This window comes from Callithrix jacchus, chromosome 8 (assembly GCF_049354715.1).
Source record: "Callithrix jacchus isolate 240 chromosome 8, calJac240_pri, whole genome shotgun sequence".
Classification (NCBI taxonomy): Eukaryota; Metazoa; Chordata; class Mammalia; order Primates; family Cebidae; genus Callithrix; species Callithrix jacchus.
Genome location: NC_133509.1, coordinates 44,795,699 through 44,812,641, shown reverse-complemented (window position 1 = coordinate 44,812,641; position 16,943 = coordinate 44,795,699). Strand labels below are relative to the sequence as shown.

The 16,943-nt window shown below is 47.5% G+C and overlaps 1 protein-coding gene across 5 annotated transcripts in view; it reads left to right on the top strand.

The window, feature by feature from the left end:
* Nucleotides 1–16,943, top strand: part of MAPKBP1 (mitogen-activated protein kinase binding protein 1) — a 52,338-nt gene that overhangs the window by 16,457 nt on the left and 18,938 nt on the right. For 2 of the 5 annotated variants that reach the window (XM_078334310.1, XM_078334309.1), the window contains exons 3-4: nucleotides 8,793–8,884; nucleotides 15,628–16,122. The exons of 1 other annotated variant lie outside the window; for it this stretch is intronic. In XM_078334310.1, coding sequence (XP_078190436.1) covers nucleotides 15,902–16,122 — 221 coding nt within the window. In that variant the 5' untranslated portion in view covers nucleotides 8,793–8,884; nucleotides 15,628–15,901. The remainder of the gene's footprint in view (nucleotides 1–8,792; nucleotides 8,885–15,627; nucleotides 16,123–16,943) is intronic. 2 more of the 5 variants (XM_035259756.3, XM_035259755.3) reach the window with 1 other exon arrangement.

Sequence of the window (16,943 nt, the reverse complement as noted above, 5' to 3'; positions counted from 1 at the left end):
CTCTCTGCGCCAGACTCTTTTGTACCCCCCGTGTGTTCTTGGAAAAATACCTGGAACATTGAGACTAACCCAAGAGAGGCTAAAATATGGAAATGAAAGAGCAAATGCTTTAATTTAGTAGTTCCCAATCTGATAATCATTAGAACCACCTGGAGAGCTTTAATAGCAGGCTCTTAAACCCTACTTCTTTTTTTTTTTTTTTTTGAGACGGAGTTTTGCTCTTGTTACCCAGGCTGGAGTGCAATGGCGCTATCTCGGCTCACCGCAACCTCCGCCTCCTGGGTTCAGGCAATTCTCCTGCCTCAGCCTCCTGAGTAGCTGGGATTACAGGCACACACCACCATGCCCAGCTAATTTTTTGTATTTTTAGTAGAGACGGGGTTTCACCTTGTTGACCAGGATGGTCTCGATCTGTTGATCTCGTGATCCACCCGCCTCAGCCTCCCAAAGTGCTGGGATTACAGGCATGAGCCACTGCGCTTGGCTAAACCCTACTTCTTATCTTTTCATTGAGAATCTGGCAGTCAAGGGAAGAGGATGGGGCGGGGATAGAGTTGGGACTGTCACATGAAAAAAGCTTAATTTCTTTGGGTACGTACATTGTTGACTTGCCACGTTTGGGAACTTTTGTTCCAGTCTCGTTGTTTGCAGAGCTAGAGGCTTTGACAGCTCATCCTTTCCAAGCAGTGGCACTGCACCTTCCTTAGAAATTAAAGCTGTTTTAATCTTAGTCTGCAGAATTGGCTCAGCTCCAACTAGTTTTGAACTGTTAAGCAGGATACGCTTTTTGTTTGTTTGTTTGTTGCATTGGAATTATTTGTTTCTGGGAGTCTTTGTCGTATAGATGGAACTCTAAATTAGCCAAACTGAGTAGAGACCAGGAGCAGAGATGAGACCCAAGTCTTCGGGTGGCCATTGGGCCCCAGCCTCCCTCTGACCAGATGGCACTTTGAACTTTGAAGGGGCAGGAATGCGTTAGCCTGGTCATGATACCTGTCCTTCCTCCCCACTCCCTGTCCAGTCACGGGATCTCTGCCTCACTGCCTAAGTCTGCATAAAGGCTGCTGGCTTTGGCTTCTTCTGTGGCTTGGCCTAAGTGGCACTTCTCAGAATCTGATAAAGGATCTGCTTTGTGAGATTAGAGCGTAGTGTGTGGGCAAGAGACAAATATAGTTCTTAACCTGTAGGAAGGGAGGGGAAGGCGAAGAGTGCTCTGCCTTGGACGTGCTTGATGATAGAAATAGCAAGTCCATGGTTTGGCTGGAATGACTTACAACTCAGGTATTTATAACTTGAATTGAGTGGGATTGAGAAGTGGGGGAGGGGAAAAGGGGGAAGAAAGAAACTGGTGGCAACAAAACATAGCAACCAAAACAGATCGTTTTTCTCACAGTTGTGGGGTTTCTTTACCAGTTTGAGGTCAGGCAAATCCTAAGTGAGTCTTGCCTTTTGTCACTCTGGCCTCTTAGTTCTCTATCTGGAGGGAGCAGCCACTCTCATGCCATGTCAGACTCCTTGTAGGGATCCCTCACACTGAGAAAGGGAGAGCACTTCCTGACAACTTCTGCTGTGGGTCCAAGCAAGAAGCCCTTCCTAACAGTGCCACTGTCTGGGCTGCACCGTCTCTCTTCCATTGGCTAGTGCCTGTTCTCTATATCATGGACTGATCAGATCCAGGAACTTGAGAGAGAGCAGAAAAGCTTAGAAGGCCCTGCTCAGCGTCTAGGATTGGGTGTTTAGGGCTCCGAGACTACCTGGGACCCTGTACTGTGCCATCTTTCTTGCGGATGGCTCTGGACTCTGGAGAGTTCTGTCCTTGTCTCCTTAATTTCTTTCATCACTCACTATCGACCACCCCTCCCTTCTGGGAGCTCTCCGCTTCACCGGCTTCCTGGTTCTCCTCTCTTTCTCACTGCCTGTACCTTATCTTCTCCATGCTCTAAAAACAGGTGATCCCTGAGGTCAGGAGTTCAAGACCAGCCTGACCAACATGGAGAAACCTTGTCTCTACTAAAAATACAAAATTAGTTGGGTGTAGTGGCTCATGCCTGTAATCCCAGCTATTTGGGAGGCCGAGGCAGGAGAATCGCTTGAACCTGGGAGGCGGAGGTTGTGGTTAGCTGAGATCATGCCATTGCACTCCAGCTGGGCAACAAGAGCAAAACTCTGTCTCAAAAAAAAAAGAGACTGCAATCTGCAGGCTGGAAACCACTGTTCTATCTAGTATGAATGAGTAGTTCTGACTCTTGCCTCTACACCACCTGTTTTTTTTATCTACTTTATGAGAGCCAGAAGAGCACTTAAACACTTGGCTTTATTTGTTCTTTCTCTCCTGGGAATAGGCCAGTATGAGGTTACCCCTTTATCTTATTAAAGTGAGGGATGATTTTGCTGGCCCTCTTTCTCTCGGGAGGATATGATAGTGCTCTGCCTGCTTCCTACTGCGAGTGGTGGGTATTCAAGCCCTCCCTCGAATTATACTTGCAGTAATTCTGCCTCCAGTAGCCTTGCTTCAGGGGAAAGATGACACCTCTGTCAGGTTGGTATACGCTTTCTTCCATCTCAACACTCTGCACCTGCTAGAGCAAAAGCTGGGTCACAGCTTGAGTATCCGAGGCTGCATTTCAGGTGTGGAGGAGCTCACTGCAGAGAACCAAGTGGGTCCTCTCTTCTTCCTTCCGAGTTTCCACTTGTGCATGAAGCAGTGTTCCTAGAGCTGTCAATGGATGGGTCCCAAGTCACTGCCCAGACACAGTTGCCTGAATTAGTGTGTCTCTTGGGCTGTATTTCATTGGCATTTGGGCCTTGAAGGTTTGGAGCTGAAGTTCCTGTCAGAACTTTGGGCCACGTCGCAGACTTTGCGGACAGCTACTTTCTCACAGGGCCTCTTTCCTCCCTCACTTTCTTCAAGTGATCTTTGAGCCCAGAACCCTCTCACGCGTCGGCTTGCTTCCTCATGTGAAAGATGCTGTAGGATTTAGAGTGTGGTCTGAGAAGCCTGGAGTCCCCAAAACCCCTTTGGGGGTCCATGATGTCTTGTTTCCAACTCCATATCCAAATGAGGCTAGGTTTTCTTCATATCCTTCCTCTAGAGAACGTCAGAACAGATTGAATACAGATGCCGATGTGAGAACCCGGCTCTCTCTATGAAGCCAGATATGAAAAAGATTTAAAAAATGCAAAACAGTGCCATTCTTCTAATTGTTTTTGTTTTGGAAAATAGAATTATCTTTAATAAGGATGTTAATATGTAATGGGTTTGTTATTTTTAACTGAATTAGTAAGTATTGTTAATGTTTCCCATCGTGATTTCAAATACAGTAAATATGGATAGATATCACCTGCCTAAACAGAAGCCCTCTGTCATCCTTGATGAGTTCTAAGACTGTAAAAAGGTCCCAAGACCAAAAAGTCTGAAAAATTTCTGGGCTAGGTCCTGCTTGGTAACAAACCACTTCAAAATCCCTCTGGCTTAAGCAACAGTTTATTTCTTGCCCATGCTACATATTCAGATGGGCCAAGGGGCCCAACTCATCACCTGCTGCCATGCTGAACAGTCAGGAAGAGGGGTGCACACAGTGGTTCTGTGACGTGTCAAAGAATTATACACATGTGCAGCTGCGTAAGCACAGAAGCGAGAAACTTAAAGCACAGATTTTTGGCTGGGCGCGGTGGCTAATGCCTGTTAATCCCAGCACTTTGGGAGGCCAAGGCGGGTGGATTGCTTGAGTTCAGGAGTTCAAGACCAGCCTGGCCAACATGTGAATCCTCATCTCCCCACTAAAAATAGAAAAAGTAACCAAGTGCAGTGGTGGGTACCTGTAATCCCAGCTACTTGGGAGGCTGAGGCAGGAGAATCTCTTGAATCTGGGAGGCGGAGGTTGCAGTGAGCTGAGATTGCCCCTCTGCACTCCAGCCTGGGTGACAGAGTGAGACTTGTCTCAAAATCCCCCCCAGCCCCCCCCACCCAGATTTTTGAGTTCTTCATACCCTTTCCCTTCACATTGCCAAGTCAGTGAGTGTCAACGAAATGGCTTGAGGCTAGAGAGAGAAGTGGGGACATGAGTTGTAGAAGGATGTTGCTCATAAGGTCCTGAGCCCCATACCACATCTTTGACTATACATTTTCTCTCTTTTTAATATTTGCTGCACAGCATTTAAGACATAAAATAAAGACATAGAATAATAAGCAAGTGTGTGTGCCTACCATCAGCTTAAGAAGCAAAAGGTTACCTGTACCATTTAGTGCCCTTTCTGCTTGTCCTCAGCTGCTCATAGCTGATATCACAACCAGTTTTAGATACTTTGTGGGGAACAACCTTACTGGCCAGAAATACCCCAGTTTTCCTGGGCTTTAACTGTTTCTGAAACCTCTGCAAGGCATTCATTTATTCCTTAAATATGCCTCAAGTGCCCGCTGTGTGCCAGAGACTGTTTAAAGTGCTGGGGCTACATCCATAGGATAGCAACCTAGGTCCCGTCCTCAAGGAGCTCACATCCTGATGGGACAGACAGGCAGTAAGAGCAGGGACAGAGAGATCATCAATATCGAGTTGCTACCTGCCTTTGTGACCTATGAAGAAAAATAATGCTGGGGTAAGTTGGGTATAGAATTATGGCAGTAGAGCTAGTCTGGAAGGCCCTCTCTGAGGAAGAGAACTTTGAGCAAAGACTTCAGGAAATTAGCTCTGTGCGCAGCTGAGAGAAGAGCCTTTTAGTCCAAGAAATAGCATATGCAAAGGACAAGAGGCTAGAATCTGCCTAAGGTGCTTAAAGTTGGTAAGCTGGCTGGGGTGGAGTCAGTGAGTGAAGGGGAGGGTATAAGAAATTAGGTCAGAGAGGTAGCCAGAGGCTCAAGGCTTTAGGCCCTTGTAAACCTGGGTAGAGTATTTGGATTTGAACTTAAGGGAGATGAGAAGCCATTTGGAGGGTTTGGGGCACAATGATGACATGGTCTCATTTATATTTTAAAAGAATCCCTGTGGGATTCTCTACCATGTGGAGAAAAGACTATAGGGGGTAAGGCCTGAAGCAGGGAGAACATATGGGTGTTATAGCCCAAGTGAGAGATAAATGTGACTTGAACTAAGTGGCATGCTGGCAAATATTTACAGGCTCTGTGAGAGGGGAAAAAGCTGTGATTTGTAAGATTTGTGAGCCTCTGCTGATTTCCATGGTATAAGCCGTCGTGCGGTGGTGATTTCAGGGCCACTCTTGTGCTAGCTCTGACTGTGGGAAAAGTTTTGCAGAGTCAGTATTCATGAGTTGGTGCAAGCCAGCTCCGGACACCACCGACTGAACTTGAATGCACTGAACCCGGTTGTGTTTGTCGGGGATGTCGAAGTTTGTCTCCATTTTCTTTTTCTTTCTTTCTTTCTTTTTTTTTTTTTGAGACTGAGTTTCGCCCTTATTACCCAGGCTGGAGTGCAATGGTGCGATCTCGGCTCACTGCAACCTCCGCCTCCTGGGTTCAGGCAATTCTCCTGCCTCAGCCTCCTGAGTAGCTGGGATTATAGGCATGCACCACCATGCCCAGTTCTTTCTTTCTTTCTTTTTTTTAACTGTCTTTGGCAAATGGATGTTAAGTTTGTCTCCATTTCTAAGGCAGGGAGAAGCTCTACCACCTTCTTGGAAAGGAGGCTAGGAAGAAAGTTATTAGAGGGAGAGAGTCAGTTTATGAAGTCCGTCATGTTGAAGCCTTGCAAAATAAGCCTACATGTTAGAGGCCTTGCAGGAACTCTGGACTCTTAGATCCTTTGAAAGTTGAGCTCAGCCCAAAACCTCCCTGCAAACAGGAAGCTGGTTTGAGTTAAGAACATAAAATAAAAACCAGCTGATGCCCCTGACTGTTTTCCCCTGCTCCTCCCTTCCACAGAGCCAAAGGAAACGGCTTTCTTTTCCCCCCTTGGATAGCTGCTTAGAAAGCCAGAAAAAGCCAAAAAACATAAATCCTTTGAAAATAAGCCAAGTTTTGAGCCCAGGCAACCTCCTGCCTGTGGGGTTTTCCTAGTACGGAAGTGCGTTCTACTGCTCTGAGTCCTAGGAGGAAAATGACTAAGGAACGCAAAGGTGCCGGTGATTGCAGCCTGTCACCCAGGCCTGGCAGAGAGAGATTTTCTATAGCAGGGTGTCCCAAACTAGAGCTTCCGGCCCATTTGTAGGTCATGAACTCAGTAAAGTGGGCCATGACCAGAATTATTTTTTAATGAAATGGAATAGAAAATAGAGTATATGATATGCAATAGGATATTGTTTTGTGAAACCTTCAGTTGTATGCACATGCGCACACGTCTCTATATACCAGATCATGATATAAAATGTGTTTCTTACTGTAGCGCATGGCCAAAAACTTTGATAAACACTGGTCTCTAGAGTGTTAGTAGCCCATGTCTCCTTCTTGCTTTAGATTGCTTTAGAGAATTAATTCTCTTTGGAATTGGCTCATCTGCCCACAAAACACCTACCCAAATTCCTGTTAGAAAGAAGATCAGCTGAGAATCAACTGACTCGGTGTAATTCTTGGGGACCAACACTGAGGCATGAGGGAGGGAAGCGATCAGTGCAAATTTGAATCCAAAGGATTTACCTTAAATCAGATTAGCAGGAGAAAATAGGAGTTGAGCAGCCCTTTAGCTCACTACATTTGATTTTCTGGCCTCTCCTAGCTGTGTGGGTCATGCCAGCCTGAGGCCCTTCTCTTTCCTGTCTGCAGAAGCAGTGGGTGTAGCAGGAATGTCCCTGAATATCCCTTCCTCTGGGAGAGTTGAAGGTGTAGTGCCGGGATGATGTGGTGGCTTAAACTGAGTATCCCCTAGACTTCCCCAGGATGATTTTGTTGCTCTCCAGTCAGTAAGCGGTGACTGGGTGCCAGTGGATCATTAAGCTGAGAAAAAGTAGAGCAGGCATAAGTTAGAGTAACCCATTAAGAGTGTATAGAGAAGGCCAAAGTTATTTTATTCCACACTAGACTTAGTGCCTCAGATTGGCTCAAGGGTAATTGGCAAGTTTGGTGCTTGCCAGGTGGCTGTGGGTTGCTGCCCTGCATTGAAACCACATCTATCCGTGAGCAGGCACACGGTAGAACTCCTCGTCTGCATCCCCAAGATACACAGATACCCTTGGGAGCCTTTCTGGGGAATAGGTTTTAAATGTAACATCTCAGGAGACTTATTTTGGTCTTTGGCCACCACAGGGCATTTCCTTCCAACCTAATTCAAGCTAAAATGATCCTCAGAGATAAGAATTTAAACAGGTCCTCTAGGAGTACTTTTTTTTTTTGAGACGAAGAGTCACTCTGTCACACAGGCTGGAGTGCAGCCGCATGATCTTGGCCCATTGCAACCTCCACCTCCCAGGTTCAAGCGATTCTTGTGCCTCAGCCTCCTGAGTAGCTGGGATTACAGGCGCCCACCACCACACCTGGCTAATTTTTAGTAGAGACAGGTTTCACTGTGTTGGCCAGGCTGGCCTCAAACTTCTCACCTCAGATGATCTGCCCAGCTCGGCCTCCCAAAGTGCTGGGATTACAGGCATTAGCCATTGCTCCCAGCCCCTCTAGGAGTACTTTTGATTCTGCGGTTGGAATAGTAAAAGAGGAGGAGAAACTCCAAAACTGCCCTAATTGATTCTGAGCCTCCCTTCTCTAGACACTGACTTGGACTAGGAGTAGACCCCCTGCCACAAGCATCCACCCCCAAGTGTTTCTGGTTTACATTGCCCTCCTAGGGCCTCCGAGACTCCTCTCAGGGTTGGTGTTTTCATAGCAGAGTGCTGGTTACCCTGTTCACATGTCTGTTCTGCATTCTGAAGCCCCACTCTCTGAGTTAGGGGAGACCAGGGGCATTCCTGAGCAGGGCCAGTACAGGGACTGCACAGGCCTGGAGCAGGTAAAGACCTGGAGCAGCAAGTGAAAGACCTGGAGCAGACGGTGACATGGAGTGACAGCAAGAGGTTAGAGGGAAGTCTCAATCTCACCTGGCATCATCTAGCATAAAGACCAGTGAATTAATTTGAGACTAGTTTGATTGGGTCCTGGGGCCTGCAGACAGTGTGGGGTAACAATACTAATGATGAGAGTGATGCATGTCTCCAGTGGCCATGTCATCTCAGAATCTCTGAGCATTTTATATGTTTCCCTTTTTTCTCTGTGGGAGTTGCGGCTTAATAATAATTAGAGTACCCTGAACATCGGTGCTTTGTGGAACACAGCACTAAGCCATGTTTCTGCCTCCTTGGATTGTAGTCTGTATCAACTGGCAAACATTTGTGAGGCAGAGCCCTCTGATGTGGGGGAAGAACCTGATAGAAGGCAAAGGTCAAGGATATTAATGAGTCACCTAATTGATACCTAACATTCTTTTGGCTCTTGGTAAGTCAGAATGGCCTTTCCTTCATGCTTGCCAAAGCACGAGTATCAGTGGCCTCCCCTGAGTCTCACAGACCATCTAGTCTGGGGACCCCAGGCGCTACCTTATACATGGTGCCTTCCTGGTTTGGGGGAATCCTTGTTCCTCTGTGGCCATGAGTTGTGCTTTAACGAGTTGGTTTTCTTTTCTATGGTACCAGCAGACTGAGCCCTGCTAAAAATAGGTGATGCACATTGGGTTTTTCCCATGCGATCAACAAGCCCGGTGGCCAGAACAGAAGAAGCTGCAGAAGTCATAGCTCTGTTCTCCTGAAGACGTGGGCATCTGGAAAGTGGCCAGTGCCTCAGGATGGTCCCAGGTACTTGTAGCACCTTCTTCCACAATGCACTCTGTCTATAACATGTAACTTCTGTCTTGCTGTAACAGGTGACCTTGGAGAAGGTGCTGGGAATTACAGTGTCTGGAGGCAGAGGACTTGCCTGTGACCCCCGATCAGGTTTAGTTGCCTACCCAGCAGGGTAAGTTCCTTGGAAGAGATCTTGTTGTGTGGGAATTTATAGCCATGCTAGACCAGCTGGAGTGGGCAGGGCTTTTCTCATATCTTCTGGAAGATACATCCAGGTTAATGTGTTGGTGTTATTTTTGTAAAGAGACGCAGGTCCAGGTAAAAGTTCTTTGTCAGGTGCTGTCATTATTGCCATCGTGTCCTTCTTTTTGGTTATCTACCCCGCCTCCTACACACAGATTTGCACTTTATATTACATACAGTTCCCAGAACTACCTTCAATAACTACCTTCCAGTCATTTAAAAAACAGCTTTATTGAGATGTAATTCATATACTGTATAACTCACTCATTTAAAATATCCAATTAGTTTTTAGTGTATTCACAGAGTAGTGCAACCATTACCACAGTCAAATTTAGAATATTTTCATGACTCTGTTCCTTTTTTTTTCTTTTGATACAGGGTCTGGCTCTGTCGCCCAGGCTGGAAAGCAATGGCTCAATCTCGGTTCACTGCACCTCCGCCCCACCATGCTCAAGCAGTCCTCCCACCTCAGCTTCCTAAGTAGCTGGGACTATGGGTGCACTCCCCTATGCCTGGCTAATTTTTTGTAGAGATTGAGTTTTACCATGTTGCCCAGGCTGGTCTCAAACTTCTGAACTCAATCCATCCACCTGCCTCAGCCACCCGAAATGCTGGGATATCAGGCGTGAGCCACTGTACCTGGCCCCGTTCCTATCAGGCACTCTTCATTCCCACCCCCACCTCACCAGACCTTCATCCCTAGGCAACTGCTAATCTGTCTCCATTAATTTGCCTGTTCTGGATATTTCACATAAATTGAATCAGATAACACTGTATTTGGCCTTTAGTGACAGTTTTCTTTCTGTTGCACAGCCTGGAGTACAGTGGTGCAATCATGACTGACTGCTGCCTCAGCCTCCTGCCTTAGCCTCCTGAGTAGCTGGGGTGATGTGTGTGTACCACCATGCCCAGCTAATTTTTCCATTTTTTGTAGAGACAGGGTCTAACTGTATTGCCTAGGCTAGTCTAAAACTCCTGGGCTCAAGCAGTCCCCCACTTCAGCCTCCCAAAGTGCTGGGATGACGAGCGTGAGCCACCACGCCTGCCAGCATAATGTTTTCAAGGTTAATCTATGTCGTAGCACGTATCACTGCCTTATTATTCCTTTCTGTGGCTGCATTGCATGAATGTACCACATTTTATCTATTCTTCAGTTGGTGGACATTTAGCTTGTTTCTTCTTCTTAGCTATTATGAATAATGCTGCTATGAATATTCGTCTGTTCTAGTCACTTAGAGATCAGTGCTGTAGAAGAGAAGTAGAGGACTGGGCTACTGTTCTTTCTCTTGCTGCCTTTTCACTCCTCTGCTCCTATAAGTGGGAAACCTCCAACCATAGTTTCTTCAGGCGTCTGCAGAAAGTTAGAACCCCTCCTGCTTCTGGCTCCCTCTGTTCCATGGTGATAGGCACAGGAATGTGAAAATGAGAAGGGCTGCTGCTGTACTTTCTTACTCTGCTATTAGCTTGGTAATGCCTACTTCATTCCCCAATGTAATTTTCATAGCAGCTTTTATAGTTTTTATACTAGATACATGATTGCTTAATTTTATCACCCCATCAAAAAAGCTCCCTTTATTGGACTGGGAGCACCTGTAATCCCAGCACCTTGGAAGGCCGAGGTGGGCAAATCACTTGAGGTCAGGAGTTCAAGACCAGCCTGGCCAACAATGGTGAAGCCCTGTCTCTACCAGAAACACAAAAAAAAATTAGCTGGGTGTGGTGGCAGGTAGTGGTATAGTCCCAGCTACTCCAGAGGCTAAGGCATGAGAATCACTTGAACCCAGGACATGGAGGTTGCAGTAAGCCGAGATTGTGCCACTGCACTCCAGCCTGGGCAACAAAGGGAGACACTGTCTCAAAAGAAACAAACAAACCACCACCAACAAAAAAACTGCCTTTATCAAGTACAGTCATGTGTTACTTAATGATGGGGATATGTGCTGAAGAAGTGTGTCGTTTGCCAGTTTCGTTGCTATGTGCATGTTAGGGTACACTTACACAAACCTGGGTAGTAGAGCCTGCTACACACCTGGGCTACATGGTGAAGCCGGTTGTGCCTAGGCTACAAACCTGCACAGCAGGCTACTGTTCTGAATCTTGTCCATAATCCTAATACAGTGGTATTTGTATATATAAACACAGAAAAAGTACAGTAAAAATACCATATAAAATATTCTTAAAAAGGCACGCTTGTATAAGGCACTTACATGAATGGAGCTTCCAGGACTGGAAGGTGTTCTGGGTGAGTCAGTGAGTATGAGGAGCCAGAACATTGCTGTACACTTTACAAACACTGTACACTTGGCTACATTACATTTATTTTAAGAACATATTTTTTCCTCAATAATAGATTAACCTAACTCACTGTAACTTTTCTTACGTTATAAACTGTAACTTTTTTTACTTCTTGACTCTTGTAGTAACACTTAGTGTAAAACAGAAACACAGTACAGCTCTACAAAAGTATTTTTTTTTTCCCATGACAGAGTCTCCCTCTGTCACCCATGCTGGAGTGCTGTGGCGCAATCTTTGCTCACTGCAAGCTCCGTCTCCTGGGTTCAAATTATTCTCTTGCCTCAGCCTCCTGAGTAGCTGGGATTACAGGCACCCACCACCACGCCCAGCTAATTTTTGTATTTTTAGTAGAGATGGGATATTGCCATGTTGGCCAGGCTGGTCTTGAGCTTCTGACCTCAAGTGATCTGTCCACCTTGGTCTCCCAAAGTGCTGAGATTACAGGTGTGAGCTACCATGCCTGGCCCGGAAGTATTTTATTTATATCTTGTTCTATAAGCTTAAATTTTTTTTTTTTTTTCACTTTTTAAACTTAAAAAAAAAAAAACAAAGACACAAGCACACATGTTAGCCTAGCACATAGAACTACGTAGGGTCAGGATCATCAAGATGTCACTCAGTAATGGGAGTATTTTAGCTTCGTTGTGATCTTACGGGACCACTGTCATACATGCCCTTCACTGTTGGCCAAAACGTTATTATGTGATGCATGGCTGCACTTATTCTATGCCCAGGCACTTTTTAAGCACTTTATATGAATTATTTAATGCTCGGAGCAACACTTTGAGGTTGGTACTATTATCACCTCCATATTTTAGAAGAGGAAATTGAGATTCCAAGAGGTTAAGCAGACCTGGTGTGGTGGCTCGTGCCTATAATCCCAGCGCTTTGGGAAGCCAAGGCAGAAAGGATTGCTTGAGACCAAGAGTTTGAAACCAGCCTGGGCAACATAGTGAAAACCCTGTCTCTACATAAAAGTAAAAATGAAAAAATTAGCTGGGTGTGGTGGCATGTGCCTGTAGTCCTAGCAACTTGGGAGGCTGAGGCGGGAGGATTGCTTGAGCCCAGGAGGTCAAGGCTGCAGTAAACTATGATCATGCCACTGTACTGTAGCTTGGGTGGACACAGTGAGACCCTGTGTCTTAAAAAAACAAAAAAGGTTAAGCATTTTGCTTGAGGTAACATAGCTAGTGTGTGTATGTGGGTTCTAACCTAAGTATGACTGTAGAGCTGTAGTTGTGAAAATGGCACAGGGTCAGGGAAGACCACACTTGCTGCTTATTTTTAACAATTGCTTTTCCTCTAAGCTGCCTACCTGCCCTTTGAATGAGAAGAGCCCAATTTATGGGCAGCTGAGTCTGTGTCAAGGAGACTTCTGCCCCTGGGTTTAGGGTCAGTGTCTTTCCTAAGTGGACCTTGGTGTTTAATGGCTGCAGTAGGGGTGCTGTGGAAGCCTCCGTTTTCTCCCAGAGCAGCAAGCTGATGGAAAGACCTCTTTACTGGATAAGCGTGTGCAGCCTGCCTCAGGGAAATTCCACTTGTTCTTGCCTCTGCCTGGGAAAGCCAGGTTCTCTCTTGTTGCAGGTGGGGCTGGGGCTGGATGTAGCATAGGCAGAAAAGGCCTTGGGGTGCTACGTGGTGCATGCTGAGCCCTGTGTCCCTGCCCTGGGGAGTGTGGAGTCCTGCCCGCTTTCTTCCTCACACACCCCTGGGCTCTAGGCCTGGCCTTCAAGGGCGTGTGCCTGTGCATGTTCATGGGCAGGTCTCAGCCCAGTGCCTGGGAGTCATTATCCTTCCAGATCGTGTAGAGGCTTCCCTGATGGAACCTCTAGTAGGTTACCTGAGTGTGTGTGCTTGGCTTAGGCCAGCCCTGGGCAATGCCCTTAATCTGTTCCCTGAACTTTTGGTTTCTTAGAACTTCAAGTGCTCTGTGCGAATGGCTTCTTGCTGTGTGTTTGAGTTTTGCTGTGTCCTAGAGCTCCCTGATGTGCTGCTGTGATGTTGGGGGCCACCAGAGTCATTGTGAGCACAAGCAGGTTCTTCCCTCCCTCCTTGTCTCTCCGCTTTTCCTATCTAATCATCCTAACGCTGCCCCCAGCCCCCGCACTCTGGCTCCTCCTGTGTCTGTTGCTCTAGGAGCCAGCTCAGGTATCCTAGAAACAAGGAGAGAAACAAAACTCAGAAAATGCTCTGAGGCCCAGAGGCAAATATCAAACCGAAACAAAGTTTTCTGAAAGGAAATGAAACGGCACAGGGAAGGAGGGCGGGCAGCGTGTCTGGCAGAGGTGGGTAGGACTCCAGGCTGAGCGTGGAGCCTGTCCTAGTGCCTGCTGCATCTCTTCCCTGGAGTTCGCCCTTGGCTGTTTCCCCACGGGAAGCCCCTTGCCGGAAGAGGCCAGACAGTCCCTTTGAGCTACTTGTTTGAGTTGGACCTTTTCTCCAGCTGTCGTGGTGGAAGGTTGATGGGCGTTTGAGCCCAGCACAGCCCCTGGTGCCTATGAGGAGTCAGCCAGTCCTGAGAATGGGTTTCTCCTGACTCCCAAGCCAGAGTGGCTTGGTGAGTGCTCTGTGCACAGCCGCTCCTCTTCCGCTGAGGTAGGAAGTGTCCTAGCAAGGTGACGGGATGTAGCCGGCAGCTAAGAAGGAATCTCTTGTTTGCTCTAAGTGGGGAGGAGAAGAGGGAAACCCTGCTCTCCTGAGAATGCCCTCCATTTACCCAGCCCATGTTAGAATTTATGCTGAGATCCTCAGCTTTGAAGCATTGCACTGGGTGTGACGGAATCCTTCTCCTGAACTGTATTCAGTGACACCTGAGCTGAATGAAGGGGCACAGCGCTGCCTTCTTATTCTCTGTAGGGCACTTGCCAGGGATAGTAGAGACCAGGGACCTGCGAGAAGAAAAGGCTGGGACTTGGCACCCAGGATCATGCAGTGTGTGAGCAGACAAGCCCGTGACTTCATGTTCTGCTCTTTCCACCACCACGCTGCCCTTGAGCATCAAGCAGTCCTAAATGCCTGAGGTACGGGAGAACCATGGACCGCTCCCCAGGGCCCTGCTTCACATGCAGCTACCCAGGAGATTCCTTGGCAGCCAGGGCTTTGAGATCTTGCAGCTAGTGACTTGAACATATATTCACTCACTTACAAATATTTACTGAATGCCTATCTTCTAGGCCCTGGGAATTTAACAGTAAGTAAAACAGAAATACCATCCTCACAGAACTGGCAATCTGGGGTCTGAAGATAGATCCCCTCCCCACAACGTAAGTTATATGGAATATTACCAGTTGTAATATTGGAAACAGTATAAACAGTCTCAGTGATGCAGGAAGGGTTGTAATGATAAATAGGGCTAGAGGGTGACTTTTGAGTGAGGCGGGAAGCCCCTTTGGGATGCCTCTGTGAGTCACTCTCAGACTTTACCTGGTCTCAAAGAAAAACATTCAAAGGCCCAGGGTCTCTAGTTGGACCTCCTGTGTCCTGCTCCCTGTCTGTGCTGCCCCATGCGTGGCTCATCCCATTGGGGGATGGAGAGTGGTAGGAGGTAGATCCTGTGGGAATCCTGGGCTCTCTGTGGTAGCAGCAGGCCCGGACCTGTGTCAGGAAGGGGATGTTGAAGGCTTGGCCCTTCCTGGGCAGTGGGCCCAGCACCTGGCGCGGGTACTCCACCACATGACTCCCCCAGGTTGAGGCCTGGATGTACTGAGGCCTTACACCCTCCCAGTGAGAGTGAGCAGCCGCTCTGCACCCGCAGGTGCTGAGTTGCAGGACTCAGCTGGTTGGACCAACCCAGCCCTTGGCATGTGGTGAAATCCCAGGAAGCACTGTAGGAAGGGCTTGCCCAGCTGGGCAGGGTCAGGGGATGTGGAGGGAAAGACTGATACAAACCGGGCCCCGCCCTCCTCTCCCTCGCTGACCTAGGAGCTTGCTCAGAGTTCACCAAGAAGGCTGAGAAGGCTCCTTGCTGCTTTTGAGAACAGGTTGGATCTCAACAAGCCAGGCACACAGGGAACCTTGGCCATGCTGCTCTCACTTCAGCATCTTTGTTACCATCCCTGCATATGGAACTTTGACCATGGAATCAGAACCTGATTCCATCCAGCAGCCTTGCTGCCTGGTGGGAGAGGTTGCCCTGGCCTTCTCTGCGAGGTGGGCAGAGTCCTTGATTGTCTGCTTCTGGCAGTCGGGGGGGTTATTCTCAGGTCTCTTGGGGCCAGGGATTCTCAGGGTGGGGCCCAGGACCTCCATGGCACTGTAAGGTTTTCCCGGGCCTTTCAGGCTCTCTCTTGCTCTCTTTCTCTTTCTCATGTTGGATGGCTTCCAAATAAAAATACTCCCTTAAGCGATGACCTCTATGTGGTTCCTTTTCTTGCTTAGCTCTTCTCTGCCACACCTGAGAATTTCTTAGGCTATACTGGGGCCAGGCGGTGTATTAGAGGACGGAGAGATCGCCTCATTGCCTCTAGCCAGCCATCCTTCTGTCTATATAGAAGCACACTCCATCCCCCTCTTCCTTCCACCGTGGAGCTGAACATAGGAGGAGGAGACAAGATGTCGTGTCACAGGAAGACTGAGTTTGAATGCAGTGACATGAAAAGTGTTTTAAGCAGTCCGATGCACTGCCCTTTAAAGGCCAAAATCCTGCTTTGGGATGAGAATTAAGGCAAAACTCCTAAGATTGCACATAGAGCCAAGTTTTTCTGGATTTGGAATATGGTTGACTGGATTATGCATCAAGTCAATTCAATTAGATCAACTCTCAGCTGAAGACCTCTACCATGGTTCCTGTGTAACGAATCCAAAAGCCAAGGAACTCGTACCCATTCAGACTAGAAGCCTTTGCTGGAGAGACGTGCCTGCAGAGGGTCTCAGGTCAGCACAGATTGGAAGAAGGTTCAGAAAACATTGGTTAACCCCTGAGAACTTTCTGAGCTCTGAATTCACGATGGTGGCGGGCCTGGGGGTATTACTTTTTATACATGGCATAAAGTATTAAAATCTAAATAAATCTGGCTGGGCGTAGTGGCACATACGTCTAATCTCAACATTTTGGGAGGCCAAGATGGGTGGATTACCTGAGGTCAGGAGTTCAAGAAAAGTCTGACCAATATGGTGAAACCCCGTCTCTACTAAAAATACAAAAAAAGGAGCCAGACTTGGTGATGGATGCCTGTAATCCCCGCCACTCGGGTGGCTGAAACAGGAGAATTGCTTGAACCTGGGAGGTGAAGGTTGCAGTGAGCTGAGATTGAGCCACTGCACTTCAGCCTGGGTGGACAGAATGAGACCCTGTCTCCAAAAAAAAAGGAAGGGCTGAGTAGGGTGGCATGGGCCTGTAATCCCAGCTACTTGGGAGGATGAGGCAGGAGGATTGCTTGAGCCCAGGAGTTCAAGACCAGCCTGGGCAACACAGTGAGACTTTGTCTCAAAAAAACAAAACCAAAAAGAGAGAAAGGAAAAAGGAAACAGGAACAAGGAAAGAGTAGGAAATGGAGAAAGGAGAAATAAAATAGTGAGGAGGAGTGGCGGATTTGAGGAGAAAATGATGTGGCGCAGAAATTCCACAGCTGTTGGTCAGCCTGGCAGTTCTGGGCATATCCGGTCACATTGGAGGTCCCAGTGTCCCAGAATTTGCATATTGAAGTGGTTTATTGAGCCCAAGATGCTTAGCATTCACTAGCAGCTTGCACCTA